The following is a 19,973-nucleotide window of genomic DNA, read 5'->3' as shown; positions in this document are numbered from 1 at the left end:
TTTCATTGGTACTTCCTACTGAAATACTAAACCAAAAATTCGACAGGAAATGTCAACTATGTACGTTACATTTTACTTGTAAGCAAAAAGGCATCTGCCCCAAGCTTGTAAGATGATAATAACATTTCCTAGACCAACCATGTTGATTTAGCCAACCATAGCTCTTCTTTTTCTATAGTCTTCTTCCCTCTTCGATATCTTCAGGTAAACAGGCTCTAAGAATGGGTAAGATGGATATAGATAGGGCAGACTGTCTCTAAACCCAAACGAACCATCCCATAGCACAATTTATCCATAAGAACATTTTCACCTATGAGGTTTCAGATACGGCAACAGAAATGTAGGAACAGGGAAAAAGGAGATGGGAAGAGAGAGAAAACACAAAAAGTAGGAAATGATTATTGAGGTACTTAAATCCAAAGAAAATAACCGAGGAGCAGAACAAAGCCCGCAGTTTACCTTAGCTCAGCCCCCTAACCCTACCCTCCTGCCTGAACGCCCACATATTTTCTTAAACCCCAGAGATATATTTTCTCTGTCCATAAACACTGAAGACTAGCTTGATCTTACACTCACTGAGACTGCAAGGCTCTCAGCACTTCCCATATGTATTTCTGCTAACAACCCAGTGTTTTTTAGGAATCATCACATTAAATAGAATTAGTACTTATGGACCCTCAGGGAAATTGTTCTGCTTGCCATTTTTCTTATAGAACGCCAGCCTTCAGCTATTCTAAATGGTGTTTATGCAGCCTGCCTTCCTCAGGAGCAATACTCATAAAAATAAAGACTTCAAAGCTGTGGGCGAAAGTATTACTGATTCATGACTTATTTTATTTTGATTTGCATTATGCCAAATCCCAACCTTAAAAGCCTGCCTATTTCCTATTTTATTTCAGGGCAAACTACATAGATTTGATTGCTCTTTTCTTTGTGGGCAGCAGGGGATGGAGAGACCTGCAATGTTTCACTCCTGGACACTTCATGGCAGCAAGAACTATCGGTGGCAGTTCATGAAATAGCACTCTCATTCCGGAGAACGTCCCAACACTTAATGGTTCTCAATTTTCTATGCTAATGCGAGAAATGGAAAACCAAATCCCCAAACTATCTTTTAGTCAACATCCCTTCCCATCACGTTTTTGGCTAGCGGCGCTCAAAAATAGCCAAACTGCCTCATGTTAGTTTGACAGGTTTTTCAGGCTCCTTCCAACATACTGGGAGCGGGTAGAGTGAAAGTGGACAGGAGAGAGAGAAGTGTGCAAAGACCAAGGGGCACACCAGGCTAGGGCCATGTCATGGATGCCATGACAGTGTCCTGCAGGGTACTAGGAGAACTCCCTATTAAGGAGTTGTCACCACAGCAGTGCTCATTTACTAGAATGCTCACCATTAGCCAAGCACTACCACAGGCCCTTTACACACGCTGCATGATATGACCCACACCATGACTCTGTGATCGAGGCATTATCTTCGCTCAAGAAATAAGGAACGTAGCACTGGGGGGATTGAGATCACCCACAGGGCAAATGACTGAGCCAGGACCCAAATCCATGTGTGGGGTCTATCTGACCCCATTATGCACTCAGCTTCCTGCTGAAGCAACTACCAGGAGGGGAGTAATATGACCAAACTTGTGTCTTAGAAGAGTTACTGTGGTAACAACATAAAAGAGGGATTGAAACAAAATTAAATTACAGATACCAAATAGTAATTTTACATGTTTTAATTTTTCTCTCTGCTGTCATATTTTCTAGAAACTTCACCTTTCTAGGCATAGTATACATACTTATTAATGGGCTTGAACTTTATCCATACAGAGGACGTGCACACGCACACACATTTAATTCTTTTTCATTAATAAAAGCTGATTAAGTGCTATTACTAGATAAATTAAGCACCAAAGCAATATTAAAAAATGCCCCTGCCACATCCTGAAATGATTAAAAATACTTGCCTAAAGTGCCTAAAAATACCTGTTTCTTCTTCCCTTCCTATTCACAAAAGTCTGGGTAATGAGAAACAAAATGAACAATTGATACATAGCAATGTACTCTCCACCTAGGGGTTCAGCCAGGTGGAGAGAGGGAGAGGAGATCAAGCTCGCCTGACAGAGAAGATCAGTAATAACACAAAATTGCAGTCGCACAATTTTGTAATCTGGGGGAAGAGGCTTCAATGCTCCCCTAGGAGCTGGTGCAGATATTGACATTCAGGCAAAAACCCAGAACTTGTCACCTCCTCTTCCTTGTTCAGCCCTTTGGCGTGTAAATGCTGGGGATCTTGCTTTAGTCCTGGGCACCTCTGATCCCTGTGGATCCCCAGAGCTGGACACATCAGGAAGATGCTCTGTGACTCAACAGCGCTTCTGCGGAGCCACTTAAACAAATCTCTCGGCTGTCCACTTGTGTAGGAAGCCACTGACAGACAGACAACCAAGAGGGCAGGTAATTTTTCAGTAACTCATATATGGGGCGCTGCCTTGTTTTCTCTGGCTGTTTTCTTCCAATCTAATTAATTCTGCATGTTCAAATGAGTCTGCATTTCATGGACAAGAGTTAGGTGGGACAGGCTGAGGGCAAGGGAGAGTGGGGTGGCAGCACAGAGTGTGGTGGGGAAACCAAGTCTAGGATCCAGAAGGCGGTCTTGGTTTATGTTCATAAGGGACGCCCGCACACTTTTATGAATTTCTACAAAGAGAGTTCAAAATCTCTGAAAGCAGGTTGGATGCTTTTCCAGAAGTTTGGAACCTTGTTAAGGCCCAAACTCACCATTTCAATTGCTCCCGAAGGTTAATAAAAAATATTTTATCCGCTGTAGGAATTACCCATTCTAAATGGGAAGTTAACAATTTGATAGATCTCTCCACTGAATTAATTCTGGCAAAGCAAGCCTTAATGGTCAGCTCAATCAGGACACTTTTAGTTGCTGAGAGCAGCAGAAAGCGTTTTCACCAACTGAGCAAAATAGTTTCACCTGTCTGCCCTTCTGTTTCATTTAAAATTACGAACCAGCCCAACTGCTGAATACAAAGTCATGCTCTCAAGATGTGAATGAATGAATCATTCATGGAAAGTCTCAGAATTCTCTCAAAAAGTGAATTGAAAGTTCTCTCAGTATCAACTCATTGTTAGCACTTCCTGATAAGCAAAGTATTTGAGGGTGGACCCAGTAAGACAGGAAATTGCATATAATTCCTGTCACCACGGCTGGGTGAGTGTTTGTATGAGGTGGTGGCTATGTGCAACAATTTTGAAGGATTGCAATGAGTTGGATTTTCTTCTTGTTGAAAAGCAAAACAGAGTCAAGAAACTAACAAGGCAGGAGGGAAGAGCGCTTAGGACACACCTGAGGGCTAGCAGAGACTTTTCAGTAGTGAAAAGATTCCAGAGCAAGCCCTCTTCCCCTCTTCCAAGCCCATAAATGATCTAACACAGCAGTTTTCAAACATTCTTGACCACAGCTTACAGCAATAAATAAATTTGTATACGGCAATCTGGTAGAGTCGATCTATTTGTATGCCAAATATGTACGTATGTATGTATCCATCTATCCATCCATTCATGTACACAGATAATGAAACAAATGCTGTTTGTAACTTACTAAATTGATTTCATGACCTATAATTTGAGAATCAAACTCAGATATTTCTGGCTGCAAAGTCCTTAGTCTTTCTAGAATATCATGGTGTCCTCTCCTTTTCATTCTCTCTTTGCCAAACAATATGAAACGTTTTGTTGGACTTTACGTGGGTAATACCTTAGCAGTCTCCTCAAGCAAACAAAATTGTGTCACTAAGGTTGGACCAGCTTTGGGACACTGAGTACACATCACTCTTCAGAAACCAAATAAATGAAAGACTCCTTCTGTAAACATGGTGCCTGGGAATACATTTGGTTTTCAAAAGTCACTTGTTCCTAATAAGATTCTTAAGAGCTAAATTTTCATCAGAAACAATGGAGGCCAGAAGGCAGTGGAACAACGTACTTAAAATGCTGTCAACCAAGAATCTTATATATATCCCAAAAAAAAATCTTTCAAAAATGAAGATGAAATACATTCCCAGAAAAACTAAACTAAGAGAATTTGTTGCTAGCAGAACTTCCTTATAAGAAATACTAAATAAAGTTCTTCAGGCTGAAAGCAAGTGAGCTCAGACCAACTTGAATCTTCACGAAAAAATGAAGAGAACCAGTCAACGTAATTATGGAATTATGAAAGACAGTATAAATGCATATTTCTTCTCCTTTATTCATGTTGTATAAAACAACATGTATACAGTTGTACTGTCAGTCCTATAACATATAAAAATGTAATACAGTTGACAATAACAGCAGAAAGGAGCCAGGCGGGAGAAACAATGTATTGGAATAAGAAAATGGTGCCAAATGGTAACTTGAATCCACACAAACAAATGAATAAAACCAGAAATGGTAAATAAGAAGGTTAATGTAGCTAACTCTACAAATATATACTTGTTCGCCTTTCTTCTCTCATCTTCTTTAAAAGACATAAAAGTATATAAAGTAATAGTTATAACAATGTATAGTTGGATCTGTGGCATGGTTAGATGCGATATGTATAACAATAGCACAAAAGGGGGGAAGGGGAAATAGAGCTAACAGGAGTAATGTTTCTATTTGTCACTGGAATTAAGTCAGTCTAAATCCAAACTAAGTTAGTACAAATCTGATAAAATGTATATGGTAAACTCTAGAGCAACCATTAAGAAAATAACCCCAAAAAGCATAGCGAAAAAAATCATTAAGGAAATTAAAATGCTATGTTAGGAAATATTCACTTAAGGCAAAAGAAAGCAGTAAAGAGGAGCAGAGGAACAGAAGAAGACATAAGACACAGAAAACAAAAAGTAAAATAGCAGATGTAAATCCAACCATAACAATAATAACATTAAATGTGAATGGATTTAACAATCCAATCCAAAGACAGAGACTGTCAAACTGAGTCCAAACAATATCCAAGTATATGCTGTATGCAGGAGATACACATAAGATTCAAAGATACAAATAGACTGAAAGTAAAAGGATGGAGAAAGATATATCATGCAAATAGCAACAATAAGGAAGCTAGAATAGCTATACTAACATCAGAAAAATAGACTTTAAAACAGAAAGAGTTATTAGCGATGAAGAGGGACATTTTATAATAATGAAAGGGTCAATCAATCAGAAATACATAACCACTATAAATATATATGTACCTAATAACATAGCCCCAAAATACATGAAGCAAAAACTGACAGAACTAAAGGAATAAACAGACAACTTAACAACAACAGTTGGAGACTTCAATACCCCATTTTCAATAATGGATAGAACAACTAAACAGATCAACAGAAATAAAAGACTTAACAACAATATAAACAAAATAGACCTACAGACATTTATATAATACTTCATCCAGCAACAGCAGAATACACATTCTTCTCAAGTGCACAAGGAACATTCTCCAGAATAGACCATATGCTGTAGCATAAAACAAGCCTCAATACATTTTAAAGGAGTGAAGTGAAACAAAGTATATTCTCTGCCCATGACGGAATGAAATGAAATTGGAAATCAATAACAGAAAGAATTTTGGGAAATTCAGAAGTAAGCAGAAATTAAACAACACACTTGTAAATAACCCATGGGTCAAAAAAGAAAAAACAAGGGAAATCTAAAAACACTTTGAGATGAATGAATATGAAGATGCAACATATCAACACTTAGGGGATTCAGCTAAAGCAGTGCTTAAAGGGAAATTTATAGCTGCAGATGCTTATATCAGTACAGAAGAAAGATCTCGAATCAATAACCTCAGTTTCTACCTTAGGACACTGGAAAAAAAGAGCAAACTAAATCTAAAGCAAGGAGAAAGAAAGAAAGAAGTAATAAAGATTAGAGCAGAAATGAATGAAATAGAGGATAAGAAACAAAGAGAAAGCCAATGCAACCAAAAGTTTTTTGAAAAGCTCAACAAAAAATGAGAAACCTTTAGCTAAACTGACCAAGGGGATAAAAAGAGAGAATACTCATGATATTGCCCAAAGACCTGCTATCTGAGCTCTAGCTGCCCACACAGACTGGGGAATGTCCTCAGGGTAAAGCCATATAGATGTAGATCTCACCCAGTGCTGGTTCCTTCTTTTGACAGTTGATACCTCTCCAGTTTCTGCCTGCTTTGGGTTGCTCTGAAGTACCTTCAATAGCTGTCTGCATTTTGCCCAGAGCTCATAATGGTTGTCTGAGGGGAGATTATTCGGATATCAGCTACTCTGCCATTACCAGAACTGGAACCTCCGGATTCCCTCTCAAAGAGGAAAGAGGGTATCTCAAGGAGAGAGGGAGTCATCCCAGAAAAAGTTTTAACATGGACACACTATGTTTAAATCATGAGCTAGACAAGTTCAGAAACCAGCCCATCACTTATGAGCCACCCGAAAAGGTCAGCAAAACGCTGTCTAGTTGATGGTACTATGATTCTTAGCAAACATGGAGAGGGGTGATTTTTCAAGGCCCCCTCAACCTTGAAGGCTGAATGAAATGATCCTCCTGCCCTTCTTATAGGTTTTGCCTTGGCCTCCACCTGAGCTTTCAATCCACATAGATATTCTAAGATTTCTCTTCTTTTCCTCTATAAACCTAGAATCAATTAGGAGACTCAGAAGTAAGGAAGTTTTTAGAGTACGAAGACAAAGTAATTGAACCACCAAGGAGAGTGTCCCCAAGGACAACCATCACAGGTGGGAGACAGCGGCTGATTCAGACTCCCCAGGTGGCGCAGCTCACCTAGATAAAACACGCCCCAGGCACGATTTCTCTCCTTTCCCTCTCCTAAATTCAGAGCATTGTATCCAAATGGCTTCAACATTTAAAAAAACATTTTCAGCATAAAATCATTATACATTCATTATAAAAACAGAAATAGCTATGCAGAAATTATCAAAACATGGATAACTGCAAATAAAATTTTAAAATTTTATGTGAAATTAGTTCATAACAATTTTTAATGATAGAAAGCAAAATTTTTTTAAAATAAAAATGCTTTGGGGGCTGGCCCCGTGGCCGAGTGGTTAAGTTTGCGCGCTCCGCTGCAGGCGGCCCAGTGTTTCGTTGGTTCGAATCCTGGGCGCGGACATGGCACTGCTCACCAAACCATGCTGAGGCAGCGTCCCACATACCACAACTAGAAGGACCCACAACGAAGAATACACAACTATGTACCGGGGGGCTTTGGGGAGAAAAAGGAAAAAAATAAAATCTTTAAAAAAAAAAAAAATGCTTTGTCTTAGGTTAGAAGTTGACTAAGCTAAGCTATGATTTATTAGATTAACTGGTCAGGGGGCCAGGCTGCTAAGAGCTAAGGATAGCTGAGGAGGAATGAAGGTTGGCTGTGCAGGGTGAGAATTTACCTTCAAGAAAACTGCAAGTACAGGAAAGAAGAGAAATAGGACAACAGCGGAGAGGAAAGTAGGACAAGCAGCGACACATTTCAGGTTTCGGGAGACCTAACATGCCTGAAGTTACCAGAGAAGGAAACGATGCCGGAAAGAAAGGCGTGAAGAATGGGAGCACAGATACGCTATGAACCTGCGGATCCCCTCAGAATAACCAATGCAGCATCAAACCATAAATCACAGAACGGTGACCGAAGGCATGTTGTTTCTGTGCCAGTGGGATGCAGCGCTGTCTAAAATCTGACTGGACTCTGACCACACAAAGTCCCTCTTGCTGACCCCAGGCACTGCCTCACTGGACAGGGCTGTTTTGTCCCACTCTGAGGAACATTTCCTCTCTAGGCCACCACTTTGTAGATGAGAGAAGATATTTCAACATTTCTGGGTGGAGAATGAATCCTACCTTCACCAGGTCCCAGAGGTATGAAGCTGAGGGACTCCATGAAGAAGCTTCAAGAATAGGTGAACTCACCTGGGTGTATAGGTATACATGCGCCTTTTTATGTTCTTCCAGGATGAAGGCATATAGCTCTCACCTGATAATTAAGAAGCTGATTCCAGGAACATTAAGTCAACGACAAAGGAAATTTAAAATGGAAAAAAATTACCTAATTATGTTTTTTTTTTTCTTATTTCCTAGATGCTATGAGAACATTAGGTTAGGGCTCCCCTCCAGATGACCTGTTTTGTTTTGTTTTGTTTTTTGAGGTGCTTAGCACTGTTGTATTTAAATAAGTATTTGTATAATTGCTAATTTTCCTCATCAATTATGTGAGCCACATGAGAGAAGGAAAGATAAATGTCTTTGTCACTGCTGTCTTCCAGTCTAGCACAATGCCTGACACAAGAAAGAACTCAATAAGTATTAAAAGAATAAATATATATTTCTACACAGTTGTAATTACAGCAGGTACAACTGCTTATTCTCCCTTTTTGCAAATAATATATTGCATTTCTACAAGGCTAAAAGATCTCTCGTTTTTAGTGGCCACACACCGGTCCATTGGGTAGGTCTACCACAGATCGTTTCAGCCCTTCCTGCCTACTGAGCACTGAACTGCCTTCAATGATTCATAATTGTAAAGCATGCTGTAACACGCATATATTTTCCATTTTAATGGGTCTTTTCCTTAAGATACAATCCTAGGAATGGGATCACTGGTCAAAGGACACAGGCATCTCAAAGGCTAATGAAATACCCTGCATGAAAGCTTACCACAGGACATCGCCTCATCATCACCTCCCCCCAGCAATGAGTGGGGACACTGGTTTTATCGCAACATTACATGTCATTGTTTAAAAAACCTTGCTAATTTAATAAACTTAAAACAATCCCTCATTGTTTAATTTGCTTATCTTTAATAGCTAATAAAGCTAATGGGAATTTAAAAGTCCTATTTTGGGGCTTTACTTTTTGCTCCCTTCAAATAAAAGCTTTTCATACAAAAAGAAAGGTGGTTTGGAGCTTCTAAATATAGATGGTATCTTGTGAAGATTCTAAAAGAATAAGGAGAAAATGCATCTTCTTGTTCTTTTTTAAGCAAACTGTGAAGCCTGGCCCATAATTCACCAAGATGCTCCATTTTCTGGCAGCTGAGGTGCTTAGGGAGTGCCCCCAGAGCCCTTTTCAGAATGGGGGTGGGGCCCAAGTGTGCAGTTTGCGAAGCAGAGATGGTGAGCGGTTGTTGTGGTGACCCCTGCCGGCCTGAGCCAGACTCCACGCAGGGAACAAGGGAGCCTGAGCTCCACAGGGGCCCCCATTTCTGCTTAATGGCTCTTTCGAGGAGGGCAGCAAGCTGCCCACTGAAAGGGATTTAGCCAAGAAAGTGATTGCAATGAGTTTAATTACAATTAGACACTGATCTGGCTCAACCCACTAAAAAAAAAAAAGGAATCTAACAGATAATGAATACTGACCACTCAAGATGGCATTCAAATTAAGCTCAGATTGGGTGAACAACTAAGCATGGGAGAAAAATAAACCAAGGGAGCTCAAGAATCTCGTTCTAATATTGTAAAATGAACACAAAGTACTGTTTTTTAAAAGGTATTTTTAAGCATATTTTATAAGTTGAGATTCTTGAAGCAATTCATTTTGACACTGAGTCTACGTGAAGGGTGTGTCTGCTGCATGTTCTCCACCCTTCTGCACATTCCTCATTGGCTCCCTTTGCAGCCCTCGGACCCCCCCACAGCCCCAAGTCCTTCCACTCTTGGATGCTCCCCTGACAGTCCACAGTCCAAGCCCTGAACCTCCTACTGCCTCCTCCTCCAACCCCCAGCCCTCTCTACCCTGCTGGACCAAACAGCGCTCGTGGAGGCAAACAGCAAATGCCTGTGTCTTTTTCGACAGAAGACCTGAGTTTCAGTTCTCCATCACCCAGGCCAGGGACTGACCCTCTAGGTTTGCTCCCATCCCTGGAATACGCAGATATAGAAGCACCCAGAGTCTGGTAAACTGATACCCAGATTAAAGGAGATCATGGAAGACAGGCAGCAGCTGTGCTAAGGGGAGCCCCGGAATGGAGCCCAGTCCACTGGGGTCGGTCCTGGTTCTACCAACACACCTGCTACGGGCCCTGGGCAAACAGGATGCTTTAATTCCTTCATCCTCCATGCATGCAAAAAGACAGGGTTGGATTCAACGGTTTGAAAAGTCTCCCTGAGCTCTGACATTCTGGGATTCTATATATCCCATTCAAACGTATTTTTATAACTTTATTCTCCTTGGTATGTAGTACAATTTAGGCACAGAGTAAGCACTCAGGTGTCAAACAGACTAAATTAATTGGAAGTCCAAATCACAGTGAGAAACACTCCAAAAGCACATAATAGCAGAGCCAGAGCCTACGTATGTGCATGTGTGTATGTTCAGGAAACACCATCACCAATTATAGATACAATCACTCAGCATCCTTAGGTTATCCACACACACCCATGTGACAATTATTTACCTCCCATTTCCTTCTCAAAATTCCCAGGAAGCTATGAACTTCTTATTCCAATGTTGCCCATCACTAGGGTTCAGCTGGAAGAGCCCCTGACTAGATACTGTGTGCAAAGATCGAGTTCAGTTTTTCTAGCCCCAGGCTCGCTGGTGAAACAGATACACGCCACCTCACACGTAAAGCACCAATAAGATCATCTGCCCCACCTGTTTTAATTTTTAGTTTTTATTTTTTATTGAAGTATAGTTGACATACACTATTATATTAGTTTCAGATGTACAACAGTAGGAAAGCTAGACTAAGAGGTGGACTTCAAGGCTGAAATTCCGGGGAAAATATCCAGCAGCAGCAGGCACGGAAGACTGGCAGGCACTTTGTCCTAGACAATTTGGCAGATGGGGGTAACTCCTTTTCTAACATCTTCTAATGACAACAGATTCATCTCAAGTTGGATTCTCAACAGAGAAGGAAGAGAAAGATATCGATGATGATGATGACGACGACAGCAGCTAATTAGCAGTACTTGGGATAGTATTAGCTAAGTTGCTAGGGTGCTTACTATATATACATAATCCCTTTTATCTCATACATTATCTTAATTCTCATAAAAAATCCCAATGAGGTAGATATCATTGTGAAACCCCACCATGTGAAAAAGAAAATGAGACAGGTCAGTAACTTGCCCAAGAGGTCTCCCAGCTAGGAAACAGCAGGATTCAACCCCAGTCTGTGTCCCCTTGGAGCCCAGGTTCTAGAGGACAGAGCATGGGCTCAGTCAGCTTGCGATTAATGGTTGAGTCACGGCCTGCAGAGGCCGGGGTGAGCGGTTGGGATAGGACAGGCAATGGCCGTAAGTTGGGCGGCCTGCGCCTCCAGGAGACTCGGCTCACACAGGCAGCTTTTCAGGCAGGCCTGGGTCTCGGGTTGGGTCAGCCAGGGCTTTGCCCTCTGCCGCTTCCAGGGAGAGAGTGACCTTCAGCTGAAGTCAATGGCCAAACTATTGTTTGCAGCTTTGCAGGAAGCTGTTTGAAAGGGTCATTGAAAAATGATCTTACTAAATCAAGCTGTACCAATACTTTTATTTCCTTTCAGGCAATGTCATGTTTAAAGACATTATACAGGCCTGTTTATAAAGCCTGGGAAACAAGTCCGTGTGACTTAAGTTCAGAAAAACAAAAGCGTCCCACTCATAAAGCAAAGGGAACAGAGAGAGTCGGAGGGCGTGCAGCCTTCTCAGAGCAAGTCCTTGCACTCAGCACCTAATGGATGTTTGACAAAAAAGCTCATCTAAATCCAAAACACTTTTTTGGAGAAATGTCACATGTCCCGACATTTATGCATGTTAAATCATCTTCTCATGGTTCCAACCGTTTTTCAAAACAAGAAATTGGTAGAAAGACTTAGATTATTAATCGTTTAGATTATAGCTTATTTTTTAAATAAATGACAAATCACTGTCACTTGTCTGAGAAATGGCTTTATGTAGTATTAGTGGAGAAGAGAAATTCAGAGACCTAACCCCCCAGGTGTCCCCAACCTCCACTCCCATCTACTGCACCTGACTTAAGACAAAGACCATGATAAGAGGTAAAAAGTGGAACCCTCTTGATCTATGAATGGGGGTCACTGGGCAAGTGTTCACCAGTCACCTCTCTCACGGAAGCATGTTTTGATGGTGAGTAGGGCAGATGAAACATGGAGGCCCTGAAACCCAGTAAGGACCACTGGAGCATTGGCAGAGAAAATCCTAGAAAACAGAATATGAAAAGGGGAATTTTCTCCTTTTCACAATGTGATCAAGGATCAACTGTGAAAATAAAAGCCAAGAGTTTTAGAGGGGGAAGGAATCAAAGAGAGCAGTTTTACGGGGAAGGAAAGGGACCCGGGCCTCCAAGGAAGATCTGATGCCAGGTTCAACAGCCAAACAGAGGCGAGGCTGGGAGGGGCCCTCGGCTCTCCTCCAGCAGCCTCCCCGGAGCTGGCTCTGTGCACTGCAGAAGCCAGGAGAGCCTCGGCCCTTCTGAAATGCACAGGCTCTCTGCCTAAAACTGGGGAAAGGACGAGTCAGGCAAGTGGCCAGTAATTTCAAGCCAAAATACTAAGATCATAAAAACAAAACCTAATATTAGGGAAAAAAAAAGCACTAGAAATCTTATTTTCTAAGAGACCCCCAAACACTCCTGCTTCTTTTCAGCCTTTTCTATTATGTTTTACATAATTTGGACATTTTAGTGATCAGAATTAACCTGCAAGCACCTGTGAAGGAACTGACCCTTCAGAATAGCTTCCATCTTACAAGAGAAAGGCACGCACAGGTCCCCGCTGTTGGGGCTGTCTGTCTGGAAGAGACCAGTTTCACCACGTTTGCAGGATGTGTGCCTAATCAAGGGCTTTCTTGCTGGCTCCACCTATTAAATGAAATAAGTCTATTTTCTTAATGAAAGGAAGAAGCAGGCAAACTAAAGATCAAAACTAGATTCTCACAAATAGAATGATGATCTTCTTCTCTTTGGTGCAAAAGGAGCTTAATTGGCCACAAAAGCGAAAAGCTGACACCTTCTGGGTTCTCTGTCAAGATGGACTAGTCAACAGCAGTGATGGTGGAAATAAGTGATACCCCTCAGGAGAGCTTCTCAGACTTCATGCACACAAACCACCGGAGGTCTTGTTAGAATGCACACTGATTCAGGGGGTCTGGGTGGGGCCTCAGATTCTGCATTTCTAACAAGTTTATGATGCTGCTGGTCTGCAGACCACACTTTGAAGAGTAAAGCCCTACAGTTTCCTAAGAACTTTTCCTGGTGGTTCTCCAACCTGTCCAGGGATGAGAATCTCTAAGTCATGAGGCTCTTTGGGAATGTATCTTATTCCAGGATATAAACTGGACCAACCCTGATGCAAAAAAATGGTACTACTCGAGGTAATATACCATGTGTCACTCAAAACACAAGTGACTACCAAGCTCATGTCAACTGGCCGCTTCTGGACTTTTCTAGAAACGTTTGCTACTTGCCTGGCACATAGAAAGCTCAACAAAGGCCTGTAGTATGAATGAAGGAAAGAACAGACAAATGGAAGAAGGACACTGAGTAAACTTGGCTCCCAGCTGGCCCCTGTGCATATTTAGGTCACCTTGTAAAGCTTTCCACTGGTCATGTACGGAGACAGAGAAACAGTACAAAACCATCATCAGACTTGATGACAGAGGGAGGAAGAAGAGAAGAAAGGAGAAATAACATGTGCAGCAGCGAACTTTCAGGGATCACTGAGTGCCGGCACAAATGTTAAGTCCTTAATTTTTAGTTTTTATTTTTTATTGAAGTATAGTTGACATACACTATTATATTAGTTTCAGGTGTACAACATAGTGATTTGATATTTATGTATATTACAAAATGATCATCCCGATAAGACTAGGCAACCATCTGTCATCATACAAAGTTACTACAATATTACTGACTATATTCCCTGTGCTGTATGTGACGGCCCTGTGACTTATTTATTTTATGACTGGAAGTTTGCACCTCTTAATCCCCTTCACCCATTTCACCCTTACCCTCATCATCCTCCCCACCAGTTTGTTCTCTGTATCTGTGAGTTTGTTTCAGTTTTGTTTGTTCATTTGTCATTCATTTTTATGGCTGAGTAATGTTCCATTGTGTATATACACCACACCTTCTTTATCCATTCATTTACCAATGGACACTTAGGTTGCTTCCATATCTTGGCTATTGTAAATAATGCTGCAATGAACACAGGAGTGCAGATATCTTTTTGAATTAGTGTTTTCATTTTCTTCAATAAATATCCAGAAGTGGTATTGCTGGATTGAATGGTAGTTCTATTTTTAACTGCAAGTTTGTACCTCTTAATCCTCTTCACCTATTTTGCCCAACTCCCCACCCCCATCCCCTGTGGCAGTTTGTTCTGTGAATCTATGAGTCTGTTTCAGTTTTGTTTTGTTTGTTTGTTTTGTTTTTTAGATTCCACATATAAGTGAAATCATATGGTACTCGTCTTTCTTTGCCTGACTTATTTCACTTAACATAATACCCTCTAGGCCCATCCATGTTGTCACAAATGGCAAGAATTCATTCTTTTATATAGCTGAGTAATATTTGATTTTATATATATATATATATATATATATATATATATATATATATACACACACACACCACATCTTCTTTATCTATTAATCTGCAGATGGACACTTAGGTTGCTTTCATATCTTGGCTATTGTAAATCTCACTGCATTGAACACTTGTGTGTGTATCTTTAAGAATTAGTGTTTTGAGTAAATGCCCAGAAGTGGAATTGGTGGCTTGTATGGTAGTTCTATTTCTAATTTTTTGCAGAACCTCCATCCTGTTTTCCATGGTGGCTGTACCAATTTATATTCCCACTAACAGTGCACAAGGGTTCTCTTTTCTCCATATCCTCTCCAACACTTATTTGGTGTCTTTTTGATGATAGCCATTCTGACAGGTGCGAGGTAATATCTCATTGTAGTTTTTATTTGCATTTCCCTGATGATTAGAGATGTTGAGCACCTTTTTATGTATCTGTTGGCTACTTGTATGTCTTCTTTGGAAAAATATCTATTCAGCTCCTTTGCCCATTTTTTAATCAGATTATTTGTTTTTTTTGATATTGAGTTGTATGAGTTCTTCATATATTTTGGATATTAACCCCTCATAAGATATATCATTTGCAAATATAGTCTCCCATTCAGTAGGTTACCTTTTCATTTTATTGATGGTTTCTTCCATTGTGCAAAAGCTTTTTAGTTTGATGTAGTCCCATTTGTTTATTTTTGCTTTTGTTGCCCTTGCCTAAGGAAATATCCAAAAAGATACTGCTACGACCAATGTCAAAGAGTTCACTACCTATGTTTTCTTCTAGGAGTTTTATGGTTTCAGGTCTTACATTCAAGTGTTTAATCCATTTTGAGTTTATTTTTTATATGGGGTAAGAAAGTGGTCCAGTTTTATACTTTTGCATATTGCTGTCCAGTTTTCTCAACACCATCTATTGAAGAGACTGTCTTTTCCCTGTTGTATGTTCTTGCCTCCTTTGTCATAGATTAATTGACCATATAAGTGTGGGTTTATTTCTGGGCTCTCTATTCCATTCCATTGACCTGTGTCTGCTTCCGTGCTAGTTCCATAGTGTTTTGATTACTATAGCTTAGTAGCAGAGTTTGAAATCAGGGAGCATATTACCTCCAGCTTTGTTCTTCTTTCTCAAGATTGCTCTGGCCATCGAGGTCTTTCATGGTTCCATAAAAATTGTAGGATTATTTGTTCTAGTTCTCTGAAAAATGCCATTGGTATTTTGGTAGGGATTGCGTTGAATCTGTAGATTGCTTTGATTGGTAAGGACATTTCAACAATATTAACTCTTTCAGTCCATGAGCACAGTATAGTTTTCCATTTATTTGTGTCATCTTCAATTTCTTTCATCAATGCCTTATAGTTTTAAGTGTACAGGTCTTCTACCTCCTTGGTAAAATTTATTGCTAGGTACTTTATTCTTTTAGATGTAATTGTAAATGGGATTATTTTCTCAATTTCTCTTTCTGATAGTTGTTAGTGTAAAGAAATGCAGCTGATTTCTGCATATTGATGCTTGTATGCTGCAACTTTACTGAATTCATTTATTGGTTCTAATAGCTTTTAGGTGGAGTCTTTAGGGCTTTCTATATATAGTATCATATTACCTGCATACAGTGACAGTTTTTTTCTTCCATGCCAATTTGGATGCCTTTTATGTCTTTTTCTTGTCAACTGCTCTAGCTGGAACTTCCAATGCTATGTTGAATAAGAGCGGCTGTGAGTTTGGAAGCAATTCTTCCTCTCCAATGTTTTGGAATAGTTTGAGAGCGTAAGTACTAACTCTTCTTTAAAAGTTTGGTAGAATTCACCTGTGAAGCCATCCAGGCCTGGACTTTTGTTTGCTGGGAGTTTTTTGATTACTGATTCAATTTCATTACTAGTAATCGGTCTGTTCAGATCTTCTATTTCTTCCTGATTCAGTCTTGGAAGGTTGTATGCTTCTAGGAATTTATCCATTTCTTCTGGATTGTCCAATTTGTTGGCATATAATTGTTTGCAATAATCTCTTACGACCCTTGTATTTCTGTCGGTTGTGACTTCTCCTCTTTCATTTCTGATTTTACTTATTTGAGCCCTCTTTTTTTTCCTTGATGAGTCTGGCTAATGGTTTATCAATTCTGTTTATCTTTTCAAAGAATTCACTCTTAGTTTCACTGATCTTTTCTACTGTTTTTTCGGTCTCTATTTCATTTATTTCCACTCTGATCTTTATTATTTCCTTCCTTCTACTAACTTTGGGCTTTATTTATTCTTCTTTTTCTAGTTCCTTTAAGTGTAAAGTTATACTGTTTGAGACTTTTCTTGTTTCTTCAAATAGGCCTGCATCACTATAAACTTCCCTCTCAGAACGAGAGCATTAAGTCCTTTACACTGACTGTCTACTTAATCTTCTCCAAACTCCTGTGAATTGGGGATTATAAAGATCGCCACTTTACAGACTGGAAAACTGAAGCATAGGGAGGCTTAGTAACCCAAGATAACCCAGTTAGGAAGGAGGAGGCAGGCTCCGGACCCAGGCTGTCTGAGCCCCACACTACACTGTATTCCACAAGCAGTTAGTAGCCCAAACTGGCTTAACCCTGTGGTCTCTCCAAGTCAGATATTAACACAGCTCTAAAAACTAATTGATATTTTTGGTGCCTGTGTTTTTATTCTACTGATACACCTTAGCACATGGGCTCCACATGTTTACCAGCTTTGTCTGATGGCTTTTTTTTAATTGAGGAGTAAAACAAATAACTGTACTGAATACCAAGAAGACTGTTTTTAGAAGAGTAACATTTTTAAAAGTTTCAAGAACACACAAAGAATCTACATAGACTCCCGGACCTAGTACGTTTTAATGGCTGGATGAATATTAAGAATTAATATAAGCAATTAAGAATTACTATGAGTTGAGTGCTGTGGCATTTAGAAAACCCTTCTGCCCCACTAACTCATTTGGTTCTCACGTCACCTCTTCGAGGTCAGGCAGGCAGCACCATCCTGGTTTCACTCGTGATGGGAATGAGGTTGAAGGGATCTTAAATTCAGAGCTGGAACTCAGATTTCTCCCTCCCCTCACATCGCTGCTTGGTGCATAAAGATTGTACTTGCTTTAGTACCAACCAGCAGACTGAGAACTAACCCAAACATTCTAAATTCTATAAATAAAATATCATTTGGGTGCTTATCTCTCTAACCACTTTCCTTTACGTTAACATTATCGATCCTAATGAACACCCATAGCTACATACTTGGGAAGAGTCCTGAGCTACCCAGGGGAGAAGCTTGCTCTGAGGTGGGAGGCCCACAGGGTGGCACTTGGGCACCCATGGCACCACCCCAGCCTGCTCTTCAGAGCCCATCCCACCTTGTATAGAACTTGAACTCACAACCGGCAAAGGATCCCTAGCTGCGTGCTTGATTTGAACATAGAAAGCGGAGACACACTACTGAATATCTCTTCTAGCGCACAGCGAAACATCAGTGTGAGGTGGGGAGGGAGTTTCCTAATCCTCAGAAGTAGCCTAAAAAGGGGCTCAAACTCACAAACTTTCCTGTTAAATAGAAAACCCACTGGCTTTAGGAATGGAAGCATGGGGTTCAAATCCTTACTACGATACTTAGTTGATTTCCCTTGGGTAACTGATGTAACCTTGCTGGGCCTCAATTCTGTCATCCACAAGCCCAGATAACAGTACTCGCCAGCAGAGATGGCGTGACGTGGCTAGCACAGAATCTGGCACGTGGGCAGAGTCCAGTGCACAGTGTGTTGGGGCACAGAAAATCTGCTCCAGAGCATGGCTCACAGTAGGGCGAGCCTTTGCATTCATACAACCGTGAAGGGGCCACACAAGGTCGAGTTTGTGAGGGTTAATGGCATACGAGCAATGTGAGGAGCTATGATTAAAATTTTGCAGCGTTCAATGATTGTTATGAATACAAAATAACAGAGCAGCTTTGCAGTAGGCACTGTCTCTGGTCACAGCGAGTTGAATTTTTCCTGTGTCTGGCACTCTGTTCTAAGTTTGTGAATGTGGAGTAGGAAGAACAAAATATTTATTTACCTTTTCCAAGGCCTCTCTGTCAAGCAGTTCTTGCACAGCTAGAAGCTTGATGCTGTAAGAAACAATGAAGACCCAACTTGAAAACAAACCATTTCATGTCCCCAAGCATCAGACAAGCCACAAGAACAAAAGTGAAATTTCAGCCTGCATTTCTGCGTCACTTCCCATCTTAAGGTGGATTTTGGTTTGAATTGAAATGACCATTTCAGAACTATAAAAATGTTTCTAAATTGTAAAAGCATTTTACCATAGGGTCCAGCAATTCTACTTGTGAGCGTATAACCAAAAGAGTTAAAAACAGAGACTTGAACAGATATTTGCACACCCATGTTCACAGCAGCACTATTCACAAAAGCCAAAAGGTGGAAACAACCCAAATGCCCATAAACAAATGAATCAGATAAACAGATGTGTTATACACATAAAATGCAATATATTCAGTCTTAAAAAGAAGGAAATTCTGGCATGTGTTACAACATAAAGGGAACTTGAAGATATTATACTAAATGAAATAAGTTAGACATAAAAGGAAACACACCATGATTGCACCTATATGAGGTAGCTAGAGTACTCAGATTCATAGAAAGGAGAAGGGTCGCCAGGGGCTGGGAACGGGGAGGAATGCGAAGTTGTTGTTTAATGGGTACAGAGTTTCAGTTTGGGAAGAGGAAATGTTCTGGAGATGGATGGTGGTGATGGTTGTAAAAGAATGTGAATGTACTTAATGCCACTAAATTGTATATTTATAAATAATTAAAATGACAAATTTTTTGCTACATACATTTCACCACAAAAAATCCTAAACGTAATTGATAGCTGCTTCATGTACGGAATTTGAATAAATTCAGAGGAATATAAAGATGAAAATAGTTGCCCATGTTCGTATTAATCTTCCCTGGTGTCCCTTTGATGATAACAAGCAATAGCTACAATCATTGCTTACAAAGAGGGCCTGCTCAGATGCTCCTTTGTTTACCACACATTGATTGAGCCCTACTGTGTGTGGGTGGCTGAGGATACATGAGGATTAGGACCCCCTCCCCGGCCACGAGGAGCTCACAGCCTTGTGGAGGCCACAATCAGACCAGAATATGATGTGCAGTGTGCTATATAGATGGGCCAAGATGCAGAGAGGAACCTGGCCCAGCCTGGCCTAGAAGAGATCAAAGAAGGCCTCCTGGAGGAGGGATCAGGTTAGCCTTGCCAGGGGAGAGGCCTGGGGAGCAAGGCAACCCGCAGAGGGACAGCAGAGACAAAGGCACCAAGAGGAGAGAGAGGGCGTGGGGTGTATACAACTTGCCAGCTTCCAGTTCAGAGCCAGAGCCCAGCCAGCAGCCAGCAACAGAGATGAGAGAATTTAAACCAGGATGCAGGTTTTACAGGGGAAAAACCCTTTGCT

General features: G+C 40.6%; 1 protein-coding gene across 1 annotated transcript in view; it reads right to left on the bottom strand.

Annotated features, from left to right (window-relative positions):
* Window positions 1-19,973, bottom strand: part of EEPD1 (endonuclease/exonuclease/phosphatase family domain containing 1) — a 113,933-nt gene that overhangs the window by 23,963 nt on the left and 69,997 nt on the right. The window contains exon 3 of the mRNA XM_070616265.1: window positions 18,575-18,626. Within this exon, the coding sequence (XP_070472366.1) occupies window positions 18,575-18,626 (52 nt within the window). The remainder of the gene's footprint in view (window positions 1-18,574; window positions 18,627-19,973) is intronic.

Source organism: Equus przewalskii, chromosome 4 (genome assembly GCF_037783145.1).
Source record: "Equus przewalskii isolate Varuska chromosome 4, EquPr2, whole genome shotgun sequence".
Lineage (NCBI taxonomy): Eukaryota > Metazoa > Chordata > Mammalia > Perissodactyla > Equidae > Equus > Equus przewalskii.
The sequence above is the reverse complement of the archived record's forward strand: the minus strand, read 5'-3'. Positions and strand labels throughout refer to the sequence as shown.